Here is a 17,522-nt window from a genome sequence, read left to right as displayed (position 1 = left end):
ACTGTCCCCCCAGTTGTTAGATCGGCTCTGGGTTCCTCTCAGGAGGATGATACTTAAGAGGAAGGTGTTATCGGGGTCGTACTGCTTGCTGCGGGGGTCGTCTTGTGGGTAGTGCTGTGTTATGTAGACTGCCTCCACCACATTCCCCTGCATTTTGAGGATGATTCTGTCCCTATTGTTCTCTATGGACCAGGGCATGAGGTAATAGCTTTCAGTGACGTAAGGAGGTAGGTGCCAAGCCCTCGTGGAGACTGTCTGTGTGTTGAGATTCCCTACCGTGTAGGAAGCCTGTTCCTTCAGGGAATGAAGCAGCTGTTTAGCATTATCTTACCACTGGAAGCCCCAGTCTCCCCTCGATGGCACAAAGAGTGGTGTGATTAGGCTGTTGCTGTTGCTGTTGTTTTTTCCAATGAGGACTTTGCTGGCAAAATGGTGGAGTAGCATCAGGCCATGGCGTGGGAAGCTGTGGCCAAATTCAAAGTTCCTGAAGTTACTTATAGAGGTGAGAGTTGGCGGATCTGCAGAGACCAAAGCCAGGGGAAGCAACAGGTGGAAAGAGCAAATAGGCTTTTTCTCTCCACGGTGAACGTGTTAGAAGGAGAATGACTGTCGAATGTCTGTCTCAATCTACAGAGATGAGTGGGAAGTCCTGTAGGTCCAGTTTATATTGGGAGTGTGCTGTCCCTTTCAAGGGGCAATCTACAGAGATGAGTGGGAAGTCCTGTAGGTCCAGTTTATATTGGGAGTGTGCTATCCCTTTCAAGGGGCAATCTGCGCCTCAAACAATAACACATCAGTCAACCCACCACTGTTTTGGTAAAGAGAGTGGCTGTAACCCATTTCAAATCCATAGACAGAGCTGTTGATGCAAGGACTGGCCATCCATGACATCAAAATGATAGTTTTAACCATGTGTTGAGGCTATACAGTGTTTGTTAACAATTACACTGTTTACAAACATTGGAGTAAAACAAGCGTATATATTGGGTTCTGATGGGGTATGACAGTTGAACTAAACATGAGGCATTTATACAGTAAGTTATATTCTTTAATTTAAAATCCCAAAATAGATTTAGTAATGGCAGATTGCCTCTTTAAGAAAGGCCTCTTCAGTGTTAAACATTAATTACAGTAGCCACAACACAACGGATACCAGACCAATGCTATCTGATGGAAGTGACTATCCAACTCTTACCTGTTCCTTGTGAACTACCTCAGAATAGCCCTTAACTTCTTCTCTCAGTTCTAAACTAAATGCGGCTCGCTTATACCACACAGGCACACACGCTCTCACCAAGCCAAAACTAGTCGAGCAGGTAGGCAGTGTGAGTTCTCAGAATGATGCCACGCCTTTTAGAATGGTTTGCATGGTGACTGCGTTGTGAGATTCTTTGTACACAGGCCGTGGCTGCAAATCAAATAAAATCAAATGTATTTATATAGCCCTTTGTACATCAGCTGATATCTCAAAGTGCTGTACAGAAACCCAGCCTAAAACCCCAAACAGCAAGCAATGCAGGTGTAGAAGATCACGGTGGCTAGGAAAAACTCCCTAGAAAGGCCAAAACCTAGTATAAGAAACCTAAGAGAGGAACCAGGCATTCAATCGTGAAGGATCAGTTCTTCATGTTGTACCAGTGAATTATAACAGAACATGTATACCAACCAAGATGTTCAAATTTCATAAATGACCAGCATGGTCTTGTTGAATTATAAGGCAGAACAGTTGAAACTGTTGAGCAGCAGTTGTCTCCAGTCAGGTGGACTGGGGACAGCAAGGAGTCATCATGTCAGGTAGTCCGGGGCACGGTCTCTAGGGCTCCAGTAGCCCACTGGTGTTCTCCAGAGAGTGTTGTCTCCAAGAGAGTTGTTAGAGAGCCCACAGTGGGGTGGCCAGTAGCCCTCAGTGTTGTCTCAAGTAGGCCACAGTGTGTCTCCAAGTGGAGATTATAACAGAACATGGCCAAGATGTTCAAATGTTCATAAATGACCAGCATGGTCGAATAATAGTAAGGCAGAACAGTTTAAACTGGAGCAGCAGCATGGCCAGGTGGACTGGGGACAGCAAGGAGTCATCATGTCAGGTAGTCCTGGGGCATGGTCCTAGGGCTCAGGTCTCCCGAGAGAGAGAACAAAGAGAGAAGGAGAGAATCCAGAGAACCACGGTAGATTCACACAGGACACCGAATAGGTTGGAGAAGTACTCCAGATATAACAAACTGACCCCAGCCCCCGACACATAAACTACTGCAGCATAAATACTGGAGGCTGAGACAGGAGGGGTCAGGAGACACTGTGGCCCCATCCGAGGACACCCCGGACAGGGCCAAACAGGAAGGATATAACCCCACCCACTTTGCCAAAGCACAGCACCACTAGAGGGATATCTTCAACCACCAACTTACCATCCTGAGACAAGGCTGTTGTATAGCCCACAAAGATCTCCGCCACGGTGTTGCTCCAAGCCCACGGGGGGTGCCAACCCAGACAGGATGACCACAACAGTGAATCAACCCACTCAGGTGACGCACCCCCTTCATGGACGGCATGAAAGTAGCGGTGTTGTCTCCAAGTAGCCTACAGTGTTGTCTCCAAGTAGCCTACGGTGTTGTCTCCAAGTAGCCTACAGTGTTGTATCCAAGTAGCCCACGGTGTTGTCCCCAAGTAGCCCACAGTGTTGTCTCCAAGTAGCCTACAGTGTTGTCTCCAAGTAGGCCACAGTGTTGTCTCCAAGTAGCCTACAGTGTTGTCTCCAAGTAGGCTACGGTGTTGTCTCCAAGTAGCCTACATTGTTGTCTTCAAGTAGCCCACAGTGTTGTCTCCAAGTAGCCCACGGAGTTGTCTCCAAGTAGCCCACGGTGTTGTCTCCAAGTAGCCTACAGTGTTGTCTCCAAGTAGCCCATGGTGTTGTCTCCAAGTAGCCCACAGTGTTGTCTCCAAGTAGCCCACGGTGTTGTCTCATAGACTACCTGTGTTAATGGTGCCTAATAAGGGTGTCTCAGTGGTTACCTGTGTATATATGGTGTTAATAAACTGTCACATAGACTACATGTGTGTTTTGCCTGGTGGCACCGTGGAAAAGTGACGCAAAATTGGCCATTATACTGTTATGTCCGGGTTATGTAGGAGGGTTTGTGATCTTGCAGACGTTGATCTAACTTTATTAAACAAGCACCATTCACCTCAGTAGCCTGTTCTCTACGCATAAAGTAGAAAATATACACATGATCAGAACATCATTCACACATGTGCAGAAGCATCAGAATCTTTGCTCTGGCAAACACTTCGTTGCTTAAAATAAAAGGCAACAACAAAAGCCTCAAATGGAATGAAATGGACTTGAACTTGTTCAATAGGAGGCTCATTTTCACACGACCCTGTTAACCAATAGGGCTATATAATATATATAATATAGCCTATATGCACTGAGTATACCAAACATTAGGAACATTTTCCTAATATTTATCTGCACCCCCTATTGCCCTCAGAACAGCCTCAATTCATTGGGACATGGACTGTACAAGATGTGGAAAACATTCCACAGGGATGCATTCCACAAAGAAGGCTTAAAAATCCTTCTTTAACCTGTCTCCTCTTCATCTACACTGATTTGAAGTGGATTTAACAAGTGACATCGATACGGGAGCATAGCTTTCACCTGGATTCACCTGGTCAGTCTATGTCATGGAAAGAGCATGTGGTCATAATGTAGGTAGTGTTAACCACTAGACTACAACACTTTTTAACACTTTTAAGACCATTCAGGAAGTTAGTTAACAGAGAGAGAAAGTTCTGCAGCTATACTGGAAATGGCCTCTAACATCATTGCCAATACCATCAATGTAACTACAATCTGCCTCTATTCTAATCCATTCACTTCACTCTTTGTCCTCCAGTGTCCTTCCTGACTGTCCACACAATCTCAAATATGCTTTGACTCACACAAAGCGTGATGAAGCAAAGCAAACTGTCATGTTGGTAATAATCACAGGGGTTACGTATAATTAGACCTAGGCCTGAGGGCTGATGAATAGTGAGTGAGTTTGGGCCCGGCCAGTTCATCCCATTGATTTCCCTGTCTGGGCCAGAGGAGCTGTGATCATTGTAGAAAGCCTGGACGTTGATAGATCGAGACTGAGCTGCGTGTTGAGCAGACAGCGGACCAGATCTAAAGCCATTTTGGATTTGTTGAACCTTGATGGGTAAATGAATGCTTTTGTCTTTGGTGGCCTAAAGGAAAAAGACACCTAGGATAATGGTATGCAAACGCAAGATGGGTTTTTTATGTTAGGCTAATTGCAGTTTTTTTTTGATATTTCAGATAAAATAGCAGAGAGACCAACTTCTGCCACTATAAACCTTGATATGACAACCAAGGAGACAATGGATTGAGGAATAATTATTGTCTTACGGTACAAGCTTGGAAAAACAGACCTGTCAAACTATCAGGCTCTCCGCTGGGTGTGTGATTGTCTCAAGGTCACAGCCATAGGGAATGTCTTTATGGGGAGTCGTGTGTGTGTGTGTGTGTGTGTGTGTGACATTATTAAATGTGTGTGGTGTTATGAAGCTCACCAGCTAGGCCTGCTGGGTCCAGTATTTCCTTCCCAGACTTCTCCCCTACAGGTTTGGCTGTTTGTTCTGAGGTGCACTCTGCCCCCCAACCCCCTTCCATCCACCTCTCTCATTCACTCCCACAGTGTTTTGGGGAGAGAAAAACGTGCGTGACAACATGTGTTCACAGCTGACTTGGGTTAGTTAGGAGGACTTTATGGAGAGGAACCCTGTTAGAACCCACTGAACCAGTCCTGCTGAGCCCTTGTGAGGAGTTTGACCTTCTGTTCTTCCCCTTCCACAGCCTGAGGTAACTGAGGTACTAGGAATCTACAGGAGGTTTTGCTCTTCAGCGTACCACATCACCCATCCCATCTCTCCTTCTATCCTCCTCACTGATATCGGAGGGGTTACAGCTGCACCCCTAGGGGTCCGGTCTGGGCTGAGGAAGGGTCTAGCTCCCAAACTCACTAATTTCCCCTTTTCCTAATCTGATTTGAGTTCCATTCCCCCAAACCCCCACCCCCAGTCTCCCTGGGTTCAGACCCAAGTCACCCCAACACAGCTGGACATCTGCTGGGTCCCCCAGGTCCCTACATCCGGGGCCCTGAGCCACGATTGGCCCCTCATAACAGAGCCCTTCAACAACAGGAGATTAGGACACGACCAGACCCGGAACAATGATCTGCCGGACAGGACTTAATGCAATTACCCTGCTTCCTTATTAAATCACTCAATCAGGGAGAGATTTTGGGCCGTCTTGCCACGGCGGACCTACATATTGATAATGCAGCTGGCTCATAAGGAGTCAACCGACTCAGGGAAAGGGTCAAAGTGTCAAACTCAAGTCCCGCCTCACCCTGACGTGTACTACGGTACGTGACTTCACTGTTTCATTCGTAAAGAGTCATGCACTTTAATGGGGTTAGTGAGGTTGTATAGATTTGTGGTTTGTTCTTTGTTCAATTTGGCTTTGAACTCTTCGTTCACAGTAACCAGGTTAGAGTCTAGACTGAGTCTGCGTCAGAAATACCACCATAATCCTGATATAGTGCACTACTTTTGACCAGGGCCTTTCTTCAGGACACAGCCAGACATGACCAGAAGAGCCCTATTCCACCCGGTAACCCCCAGTTCCTGTCTCAGATCATCTCCCTTGGACATACATCACAGGAGAGTGTTGTCGCCAGGCGGATGATTACACAGTGCAGAGTCCTGACGTGTCCTACCAAGAGCTAGGCACCGCTCTCTGTTGGAGGGCCTCTCTCCCGTTGCTGGCGCTGATGTTATTTACGAGCTCTGTGGCTGGCTACACTTGGAGCCGGCGCTAACGCTAACCGCTAAAGCACTCTGTGGCTGGCTACACTCGGAGTTGGCGCTAACACTACCCGTTAAAGCCCTCTGAAGCCGGCTACTCCCTCCCAATACAGGCTCAAGTACGCTAGAAAAGAGTGTCAGAGGAATAAAAAAACAACCTTATCAAGAACTTAGGACAAGACCCAGATGCAGACAGCCAGAGTCACAGATGTTTATTGACCCAAACAGGGGGCAGGCAAAAGACAGGTCAAAGGCAGGCAGAGGTCTGTAATCCAGGGCTGAGTCAATAAGGTACAGAACAGCAGGCAGGCTTGGGGTCAGGACAGGCAGAGGTTTGTAAATGTGTCAGAGTCAGGCAGGTACAGAACGTCAGCCAGGCTCGGGGTCAGGGCAGGCAGAATGGTCAGAACCGGGGAAACTAGGAAACAGAACTAGAAAAAGCAATGAGATGGGAAAACACGCTGGTGAGACCTGACAAGACAAGATGAACTGGCAACAGACAAACAGAGAACACAGGTATAAATACACATGGGATAATGGGAAGAGATGGGTGGAGACAAGCACAAAAACAGGTGATACAGATGTGTGTGACAAACCTAGCATTCATGTACATTTAACTTTGCGCACCTCTCGCAATCCTACTAATGCGACACGGCCCAGTCCATTGAAGGACCACAGTATTGTGTTCAACAGTCCACCTTCTGACTGCGGCTGAGAAAGGAGCCAGGGAATATATGGCATAAAGTCATCTGGACAATTAGTTGTCTTCATCTTTCATTTAGAGCGAACACGGGCATGATAAATAGTTAATGAACCTAACCTAATATGCCCAGTCCACTTATTCTATGTAGAATGGCAAATCCATAGCCAATATGGAAGCAATCAGTGCTGAAGCGTGAAAAACGGGGGGGGCACACAGAGGGAGCGGTATCGCTTTCAGTTTGTTGCGAGGCTATAGTGCGATACACACTCTCTGACTGAGAAAAAGTGATAGTGTGACACACACACACACACACACTCTGCTGCTGGGGGAAAATGGGGTTTGAAGCGTTCTCTATGGAGTACAGTTTCCTGGTTTACAGTTGAGGCCCTGCTACCACGTGTCAACTCATGCATGAAAGCGTAGGACAATAATCCGTAGCAGATGCAGAGTAAATGCAGATGATTGTTGTTACCCTACAGGATATGCTGATTGTTTGAAACAACCTGGCACATCAGGGGCATATGGAACGGCTGTTCAAATTTACTGCTGATTTCCCCGTCCACATCTCCACTGTGAAATATTTGCTAAATCTCATTTACGAGGAGAGTGGGTGGTTTCTGGTTTCTCCTGCATGTTCAATCTTCTACCATATGGCAACTCACGTCTGTTTTGGGTTTTGAGTAAATCTAATTGCAGCCGCACAATTACGCCCGTGCCAGAAACAGGAACCACTGCGAGAGCTCGAACATCAGCTAAATCGCAATTAATGACTGAGGACGACTTGTAACTGATCTACAGTAGCTAATCAAACGTTCCTGTTTTGTCTCCTAGGGGCAGAAGACTGAGGCAGAGGGTTACTATCGAAGAGCCATTCAGCTGGACCCCTCCAAAGGAAACTGCTACATGCATTATGGTATGTACCAGAACTCATATGAAGTACCGCGCACATTGCTTCATTTGAGCCAGATCCTGCCGGAACAGGATCCGGCACCTCTCCGTTTTGGACTGATTTGTTCTGGAACCTATATTTGCCTATCCGGTACCTCTCATGGCATGAAACATTTACTTTTTGTAACGTACTAATTTGAGTTGCCTCTTCGTCAATTCTACTGCCTGATATTCTAGTAGTTGATTCGGGTTGCGCCGGCCTGAATTTACAGTATGGATTGTGCATCATTGTATCCTATGCTTGAGACCAACTCGTGGCTGTGTGAGGTGTGTGACTGTATCTCTCACAGAACTAGAATGAGATTCACTGTCTATGATCTCCCTCCCTCCCTCTGCTCTGATAGACATGAGCCTGCAACTCTCACCTCTCCAGCGTTGCACTACATCATTGATTTCCTTATAGAATCATAGCCAGGCGAAGGGTTCTGGAGGAGCTGCAGCAATTGAAATCCATTTGCCAACGTTATAGAATTACTGCTGTCTGTTCAGAAAGAATTGAAATCATTCAGAATAGCCTACTACACCATGAAAATGACTATATTTTAGTCACAGAGGATCAATAGAGTCTTTAAAAATGTGCCTAGCTGTGGATTGTGTGTAGCCCAATAACAAGGCATAGCCTACAGTGCGGAAAACGGCCAACCTGTCAGTGAACAGCATGCAGACAAGACAGGCCTCACTATATTTCAAATACAATCGCAGGAAAACACAGGTTGGAAAGAAAATGGCTCCTGCTTAAAAGAGATGACTCTAATTGTCTACTGTAGGCTAACAAAATATTTGATTAACTTCCAAATATTGTTTTACAAAGTAAAGCAAGAGAGATATATAGGCTTTTGGTAGGAACGAATCGGCTATCACTGGTGAGAGAGCTGCGCATCATTGGGTCAGTCGGTGACACTGGAAAGCATTTTTAGGACTAGTGTCCTCCTCATATTATAGCCTACAATATGTCTCCACACATCTAGGCCTAGGCTATTGATGGATTCAACACAAAGTCCTTTTCATTTATCTCAGATTCTCAGTTTGTCAGTGTCAAAGTAGCCTGTCATTTCCATCATTTATGCAGCATTAAAAAAGATTCAGCCAAAGTCTCCAGTCATGTAAAATGACATAGAACTGCATGAAATGCGTTTCTAAAAGGACACATTTTTTCCGGACCCTAGAATATTAAAATGGTACCCATTTGTGCAACTTCTGTATGCCACTATGCATTCAATGCTTTATTATAAAGGGGATTTTTTTTCTCTCATGCGTTCCGTTACCTCAGAGCTCCCAGGTCACCCCCTCTGGTGCTCACATTTTGTTCCGGCATCTACCGATTTACAAATTAAGCAACGCAACGCAACGCGCGCGCACGCACGCACGCACGCACGCACGCACGCACGCACACACACACACACACACACACACACACACACACACACACACAATTAAACTACTCCATGTAGGGACTTCCTACAGTAACATGGTATTGTAGCTTGACCCCACCATAAGAACTTACCTCAGGCAGTTTGATAAAGACATCTTATCCACAGTACGCTACAGTACTCCCACATAGCACGTATAAAGTGCTTGTTAAGTGTAAAAAACATGTCCTGTAGCCACTTTTAAAGCCGCTCTAGTTAGCGAAAGAGATATGCCTGCCTTTAGTTTGGTTTGCATTTGGTATCAGGTTGTATGAGGTCATACATACAGTAGACCTAATCTCCACATACTTCGAGGAAACCGGATCGGACTACACCACCACCGATAAGGATGCTGCTTTTCACTGATTGAGGAGAAATGCTATAAGTCGGTTAGTCTGAGCGCGCTTCTGTAAATGCTGCCATTCATATCGTCTCTCCTTCTCTCCCTCCCTGTGTCTCTCTCTCTCTCTCTCTCTGTGTATCTCGGTCTCGGGTCTCAGGGTTGTGTTTGGGTCCTGGCGGGCCGTGTTGCTTTCTTTGGACAGAGTCATTTGCCCTCTCTCTGCGATCTCCTAGCCTCTTTTCAGAGGTTTATTTTTACTGGCCCCCAACACCTTATCGTAATCGGGCCGCTACAGCCATTCCTCCTCCACTATGACTGGACTGACTCCAGTATGTTGTTGGTGAGACTGTATGAATGTGCTGACAGACTCTCTGAACTGTGGGACAGGGAGGGCGAGAGCTGACACGAGAGGTCAAGACCCCTTTCCTGCCATTGTTCAGACTAACACATGCTCTGATGCAGGGAGCATGCATGTGTCACGCTACATGTGACCCGTAGCAACCCTCTGCATTCAACTGATGGTTATTGCTGACTGACACCCAATGAGGTATGACATCCGAGACATAGGAAGACTATTTTTACAGATTCTAAAAACCCGTGAAAGAGGATACCTCACGTATGCAGACAAACACGCACACATGTTGGAACACGCACTCACACAAACACACACACTGATTTGTATAGGGAAACCTCTGCACATGACACAGTCCAACATAATATACCATCTGCGTCCCAGACATAGTAGTAATGTATTCCTCCTCAGCAGACTCCTGTGGAGGTAGAGCCAGTTGGTCCTGCTCCCAGGGGACATACATGAAACTCATTCCACTCAGCTGGACTTCCACAAATCACTGAGCATGACAAAAACCCTCACTGTCTCTCTCTCCTCTTTTCCTCACCCTCTCCTTTCTGACCTTCTTTCTGTCCTTCTTGCTGCCCTGTCCCCTGAACCCATCTTTTTGCTTCCTATTTTCCTCTCTTTCTTTCTTTCTTTCTTTCTTTCTTTCTTTCTTTCTTTCTTTCTTTCTTTCTTTCTTTCTTTCTTTCTTTCTTTCTTTCTTTCCCCTCGGTGTCTCACTGTCTCTCCCTCTTTCCCTTTTTTTGTCTCCTCCCTCTCTCCCTCTCTCCCTCTCTCTCTCTCTCCCTCTCCCTCCCCTTCATCTCTTTCCATCTCTTTCTCGGTGTCTGTTTCTCTCTGTCTAATGGACAGGCCAGTTTCTGCTGGAGCAGTCTCGTCTGGCGGAGGCAGCCGAGGTGGCAGAGAGAGCTGCAGATCTGGACAGCTCAGAGTTTGATGTGGTCTTCAGTGCCGCTCACATGCTCAGGTGGGTGTGACAGCGTATGAAAACGGTATTACAGTGTTTAAAGAGTGCCTGGTATTTTCGCAAATGCTGCCCAATCATACTTTAATGAGTATCAATCAAATGTGTTTATAAAGCCTTACAATACTGTAGGTCTTCAGCGCATGTAGAGTTTCTGTTGGATGTATTCAGATGTCTTAGTCGTGAAAATAGCATAAGGTGTCTCTGAAAGGTTATTTCAACGGTGATAGAGAGTTGGTTGCCAAGGCATTTCATCATTCACGACTCAATCAATATTGCATTGTGCCCGCTAACACACTCAAAGACACTTCAGGTCTGACGTTTAATAAGATAATGGCAGTTTGCATGGAAACGGTCCCTTTTAAGTCGTTTGTATGGTTCAACTGGTTTTATAGTTAATATACAACACATGGAAACAGCGGTTGTAGTTTTGATTCATGCTAGTGACGTTTCAGTCCAGGGCTTGTAAAGAAACACAGGCATACCTCGGGAGAATTTGCCGTTCGGCTTGGCAAGTGTGAGCACAGACAGCACATACATTTTATACGTTTGAAATAGGGGACTGCAAATCCTCTCAACTCACTGCAACTGGAGGAAGTATCGGAAACGACGTCTCTTAATTCCTTTTTTCTCTACATATCTGGAAAAGGAATTGAAGCTACAGCATCCTTCATCCAAAGTGTAGTGCTGGAGGATTTGAGAGTTATACGTCGACTGCTCGGCAAGGGGACTGCTGCTTGGATGTGGAGAGTAAAAACGGAGAGACAAATCATCATATTCTGGCCCTCTTAGATATAAGCCTACTGCATCGAGGAAAAAACACCATGACATATTCACTCAACTAATCCTGTAATACGACACTCTTAGGACTGTGCTGAGACATTCTGATGCAGACATGTCTCTGGGTGTATTAATGCGGGTCAAAATGCACCTCTTACTCTCTGTTCTGTATGGCAAATAAATAACTATTTGACACTTTGGATGCCACCAAATTATTGTCAACATCAAGCATTAGACTGGGAAAACGTACTTTGTTCTGAAACTCAGTGATCATTGGTCTTCATCCAGACTGTAGAAGTGGTTTGCCATATCCTTGTACACTCCGTGGCTCTTCTTGACAGAGACCAATAGGGTAGCACCAAGTTTGGACCCGTGGAAATCAAAGTCAAAGTCCTTACCTGTTGCGTAGTGTCAGCGTTTCCAAGCTCCAGATTCTCCCAACATGGTAGATTGTGTAGATTCTCTCAGATGCAGTGGGAAACACCAACGCCTTCAAAAAGTTGACCGATTTAAATGAAAGACGTTGTTGAATGGATGGAGAATGGATCTGAAGAGTCAGGCATGAACTTGATATGAATGGAATGATGAAGCACTACTAGCTAGTATTCCCAAGGCAGACTTTCCTTTATGCAAAGTCAATAGAGACATATTTCCCTGAGTCATACACCTTATGAATATGTCTGGAAAGACTTCTGCCTTTGTCTAATTAGCGTTAACATATTAAGCGCAGTTAGTATCAGAAATATATGCAGCATAGTGTTTCAGAGTCATTTGAGGGAGTATTTTTCAGCATCAAAGTGCCCTCAGGATCTCAATACTTTATGGGAAATATGAAATTATAATGAAAGAATGCTTCTCTATCCAATACGTAACTCCTTCTGCCGTCATGTCACGGTAATACTGTCAGACTCTGTGTAAGACATGTGTAATGACGACCTCTATTGCCCTTCCTCCTCTTGTCATCTCTCCCTCCCTCATCTCTGTATTTCACCATCTCCCTCTCCAGACAGGCCAGTCTAAACAAGGCAGCAGAGCGGCATTATGAGCGCGCGGCAAACCTCAGACCAGACGTGAGTACCTTGGCCCAATGAGCCTTTCTTACTCAAACTGGTGGACATGCACACACACACACACACATACACACACTCCACCATTACACACAATCAGCCCTAGTCCACCATGACTGCTCCATCAATGCCTCCCATTGTTTGTTAGAACTGGAGAGCAGGATCTCTGATTCTATGGTTAGAGATGAAGGTAGAGCTCTCTCTCTGCAGCACATCAATCAGTCCCTTCAAAGGGAGTGGATGCGTGGTGGAGTGCTATGAGAGAGAGGGTAATATAGAGTCATAAGGACGTGTGTTTTAGACAGGTGTAGATGAGGTCTCCCCTGGTCATTTGCCACTCACTGACTTATGCGCCATTTTGAGTCACAAGAGTTAGCTTGGAGGCTGTTTGAAGTCTGGAGAGTTAGCTGGAGGCTGTTTGGAGTCCGGAGAGTTAGCTGGAGGCTGTTTGGAGTCTGGAGAGTTAGCTGGAGGCTGTTTGAGTCTGGAGAGTTAGCTGGAGGCTGTTTGGAGTCTGGAGAGTTAGCTGGAGGCTGTTTGGAGTCTGGAGAGTTAGCTGGAGGCTGTTTGGAGTCTGGAGAGTTAGCTGGAGGCTGTTTGGAGTCTGGAGAGTTAGCTGGAGGCTGTTTGAAGTCTGGAGAGTTAGCTGGAGGCTGTTTGGAGTCTGGAGAGTCTGGAGAGTTAGCTGGAGGCTGTTTGGAGTCTGGAGAGTTAGCTGGAGGCTGTTTGGAGTCTGGAGAGTTAGCTGGAGGCTGTTTGGAGTCTGGAGAGTTAGCTGGAGGCTGTTTGGAGTCTGTTAGCTGGAGGCTGTTTGGAGTCTGGAGAGTTAGCTGGAGGCTGTTTGGAGTCTGGAGAGTTAGCTGGAGGCTGTTTGGAGTCTGGAGAGTTAGCTGGAGGCTGTTTGAGAGTCTGGAGTCTGGAGAGTTAGCTGGAGGCTGTTTGGAGTCTGGAGAGTTAGCTGGAGGCTGTTTGGAGTCTGGAGAGTTAGCTGGAGGCTGTTTGAAGTCTGGAGAGTTAGCTGGAGGCTGTTTGGAGTCTGGAGAGTTAGCTGGAGGCTGTTTGGAGTCTGGAGAGTTAGCTGGAGGCTGTTTGGAGTCTGGAGAGTTAGCTGGAGGCTGTTTGGAGTCTGGAGAGTTAGCTGGAGGCTGTTTGGAGTCTGGAGAGTTAGCTGGAGGCTGTTGGGAGTCTGGAGAGTTAGCTGGAGGCTGTTTGGAGTCTGAGAGAGCTGTTTAGTCTGGAGGCTGTTTGGAGTCTGGAGAGTTAGCTGGAGGCTGTTTGGAGTCTGGAGAGTTAGCTGGAGGCTGTTTGGAGTCTGGAGAGTTAGCTGGAGGCTGTTTGGAGTCTGGAGAGTTAGCTGGAGGCTGTTTGGAGTCTGGAGAGTTAGCTGGAGAGTCTGGAGAGTTAGCTGGAGGCTGTTTGGAGTCTGGAGAGTTAGCTGGAGGCTGTTTGGAGTCTGGAGAGTTAGCTGGAGGCTGTTGGGAGTCTGGAGAGTTAGCTGGAGGCTGTTTGGAGTCTGGAGAGTTAGCTGGAGGCTGTTTGGAGTCTGGAGAGTTAGCTGGAGGCTGTTTGGAGTCTGGAGAGTTAGCTGGAGGCTGTTTGGAGTCTGGAGAGTTAGCTGGAGGCTGTTGGGAGTCTGGAGAGTTAGTCTGAGAGGCTGGAGGCTGTTGGGAGTCTGGAGAGTTAGCTGGAGGCTGTGGGAGTCTGGAGAGTCTGGAGGAGAAGTTAGCTGGAGGCTGTTTGGAGTCTGGAGAGTTAGCTGGAGGCTGGAGAGTTGGAGGCTGGAGTCTGGAGAGTTAGCTGGAGGCTGTTTGGAGTCTGGAGAGTTAGCTGGAGGCTGTTTGGAGTCTGGAGAGTTAGCTGGAGGCTGTTTGGAGTCTGGAGAGTTAGCTGGAGGCTGTTTGGAGTCTCATCTTTTGTCATTGTTTTATTTAACCCTTATTTTAAGTTGACTGAGAACACATTCTCATTTACAGCAACGACCTGGGGAATAGTTACGGGGGGAGAATAACCAATTGGAAGTCAATGGAGGGACTGGGTAGGCTGTGTTATTCGTTTACCAGCCATTTTGGAGGGAGTTTTCATAGGGGATTTAAGTTGATATCCTCAGACAGTAAAGCTTTGTAGAAATGGTAAGTGCAAGAGCTGTCCTTGGCACACACTCTTTCAATTGTTTCCTATAAAATCATCTTGTCTGTATGTCAGTATGTCTGTGTGTCCTTCACAATCAGTTTGTCTGTAACAGAAGTTAGTCGGTATGTCTGTGTCTCGGTGTCCTTCACAACAGTTCCCAGTCAGACAGTTGTATTTATTATTTAGTGTAATTCACAGAAAGGCCAAGGTCCTCTAATCCACACTCTCCAACAAGTCAAGGGTTTTACACTCAGTCATTATTCGGAAGTAAAGCCCCTCTTGTCTTTGACATTTCGCTGTGCCTGTCTGCTTAGCGAATGTCAAGTCCTCAAATATCAACTTAATCCAAAAGGGTTTCGGGTCATGAAAAATTCAACATCTGTGGCCAGACGTGCTGGGAAAGACAATTTGTCAAAGGAGTGTACCTTGGAGAGAAAAACCCAAAACTTCAGAGTGCAACAGAGGATGACGGACAGAGTTACCACACGTCCTAATGGGCCGTTAGGTTTGACTGCATTTGTGTTTTGTTTTCTCTGTTCCTTAAACTATCACAACCGCAAAGTTACTATCCCTAAACGCAGTACATACATTGTAGTTTCAATGTCCATAACAATGTGTTCATATGCAGGTCAACCACCACCTGCTGAGAAAGACCATACTGTGTGTTGGGGAAATGGTGGGCAGCTTTTGCTGGGTGAAACAGAGGTCAGTTGGACTCTGAGGAGGCCACGATGGAAGATCATTGTTGACTGTACACAGAGTGGTTACCATCTCTTGTTAGGCAGTTGATATTGGGTTTACTGAATTACTATGCGATGCAACACTGTTGAGTTCAGGCCACTTTCATTTCAATTCAGTTAGCTTTCTCCATCGTGCAAATCAAATTCCAAATTGAATGGAATTTAGATTGAAAATTATACTGTGGATATCCATTTTGAGGCAATGATATGTCCTGTGTGGCTCAGTTGGTAGAGCATGTTGTTTGCCGGCCAGGGTTGTGGGTTCAATTCCCACGGGGGACCAGTACGAAAAATGTATGCAGTCACTCTGGATAAGAGCGTCTGCTAAATTACGCAAATGTAAAAAATGATATCATTGAGACTTGCCGAAATAACCAAGGTCAACAGCTACTGTCATCCTCGGGTAAAGGTTTTGTTTGGCTGTGTTTGGATCCGACCAGCCCCACCACATTATTCACCACCTCAGCTTTAAGAGAGAGCGATCTCTGGCATGGGTTTCTGGCTCCAGTGAGTGTACACATGTAAACAGAGGACCCTGTAATGACTGTCTGGGGCGTCTCCTGTGTCTCACCCTGGGTGCTGTTTACAATGCTAGAGGACGTTAATCTATCTCCACCAGCCTCTGTCTGCTCAGCCTATAGAGAGCCATGGTGTCTCCTGTGTCTCACCCTGGGTGCTGTTTACAATGCTAGAGGACGTTAATCTATCTCCACCAGCCTCTGTCTGCTCAGCCTATAGAGAGCCATGGTGTCTCCTGACCTGCAGTAGGAAGTTAACAGCCAAAGCAGAGTTTGGTTTCTATTGGTTTCAGTGGACAGTTTTGCTTCCAAGTGGCCTTGATATTGCGTCTGGGTTCTTTATGAAGCCCTGTCTGGAAAGGAATAGGGCAAAGACTAGTTAGTGCTACAGTACAGATGTCTTATTGGTCTCTGGAGTTGTTAAAGTTAAAGCTCATCAGAGTCAAACTTTGTACAAATAGAAAACTCACAGTAAAAGGTAACCACCTATAGAGGCGTGTGAACTCCTATCTGGGAAAAAAACTTTAGTTGCATCTCAACTCCTTCAGCCCTGACCCCACAGTCGGGTTCACAGGCATGCGGGAATGTCCAGTCTGGAGGGTGCTGGAGAGCCAGAGGTGAGACTGGGATCTGGGTGTGTTTGCGGTGGCATACTGCAGGGCTCCGGAGCCCAGGCGAGAGATCCCTTCCCTCCATACTCAGTTACGACTCGGTGGTTTCACTTGGCCACATCAAAGGGCCGTTTAATTAAACAGCACCCTTAAAACACAGATACTGTACATGTGCTCACTTTCACTAATACACAAGCACTCACACACAGGTACGTGTGCATACACACACCTACACACACATGCACACTCAAACACACACATGCACGCATGCACACACACACACCGACTAGTGTATAAGTTCCTGGTGAGAACTGTAGCTCAAGACAAAATGAGTAACCTGCTCTGTTCCCATTAGCTTAGTTGACGGCTGGAGAGACAGACTTTTATGGAACGATGAGCTTCAAGGCATATTGGCATAACCCTCTTTAACTCTGCGGAGAGAGACCAAAGTTGGAACTGAGTACAATTGATCCGAATATCATATAATCTATCTGTGTTATGAGATTTCATACTGTACCATGCAAGAAATCTCTGCATCCAGTAACACCCTCTCTGTCAAATAACCCTTCCTTCATACTGTATCTTCAACAAGTTCTACTTTATGGGAAATATACTGCTCTGTACTCTTCACAACATGGCGTCCAGCCCAACACAGACATCAAAACAATCTTTACTAACTTTTTATTAATTCAGTTTCAAAGGTCATTACACCACAGCTCCGTCAAGGTAAAAACTCTTTCTGAAATCAGACCAGCTACTGAGAGGTCAAATGGGATAATTTAATGGCCATTTAATTAGCTCAGCTTCAAGTCAAGTTAACAAAGCCTCGCTTTTAATCCATAGCAAAAACCTGTCAGGTCTCCTGTAAAATGAGAATCTGCATTAAATAGAGGTCTTATGGGAGGGTGAATTTGAAAGAGTTTGCCAGGAGTTGAATTCAAGGGCATGTACTGTCTGAGACTACCTGATCGCTATACTGCATCTAGACCTATCCAGTAGGGTTATCACGAAGGAAAACAAAGCAGATTAAACTATTTGGTCCTTTAAAAAAAATGACTGTATGTAACATTGTTTGCTATA

The 17,522-nt window shown here is 46.0% G+C and overlaps 1 protein-coding gene across 1 annotated transcript in view; it reads left to right on the top strand.

The window, feature by feature from the left end:
• Positions 1-17,522, top strand: part of tmtc2a (transmembrane O-mannosyltransferase targeting cadherins 2a) — a 91,699-nt gene that overhangs the window by 71,386 nt on the left and 2,791 nt on the right. The window contains exons 9-11 of the mRNA XM_065021469.1: positions 7,406-7,487; positions 10,485-10,599; positions 12,383-12,446. Of these exons, the coding sequence (XP_064877541.1) occupies positions 7,406-7,487; positions 10,485-10,599; positions 12,383-12,446 (261 nt within the window). The remainder of the gene's footprint in view (positions 1-7,405; positions 7,488-10,484; positions 10,600-12,382; positions 12,447-17,522) is intronic.

Source organism: Oncorhynchus nerka, linkage group LG8 (assembly GCF_034236695.1).
Source record: "Oncorhynchus nerka isolate Pitt River linkage group LG8, Oner_Uvic_2.0, whole genome shotgun sequence".
NCBI lineage: Eukaryota > Metazoa > Chordata > Actinopteri > Salmoniformes > Salmonidae > Oncorhynchus > Oncorhynchus nerka.
This window is presented reverse-complemented; position numbering and strand designations above follow the sequence as displayed.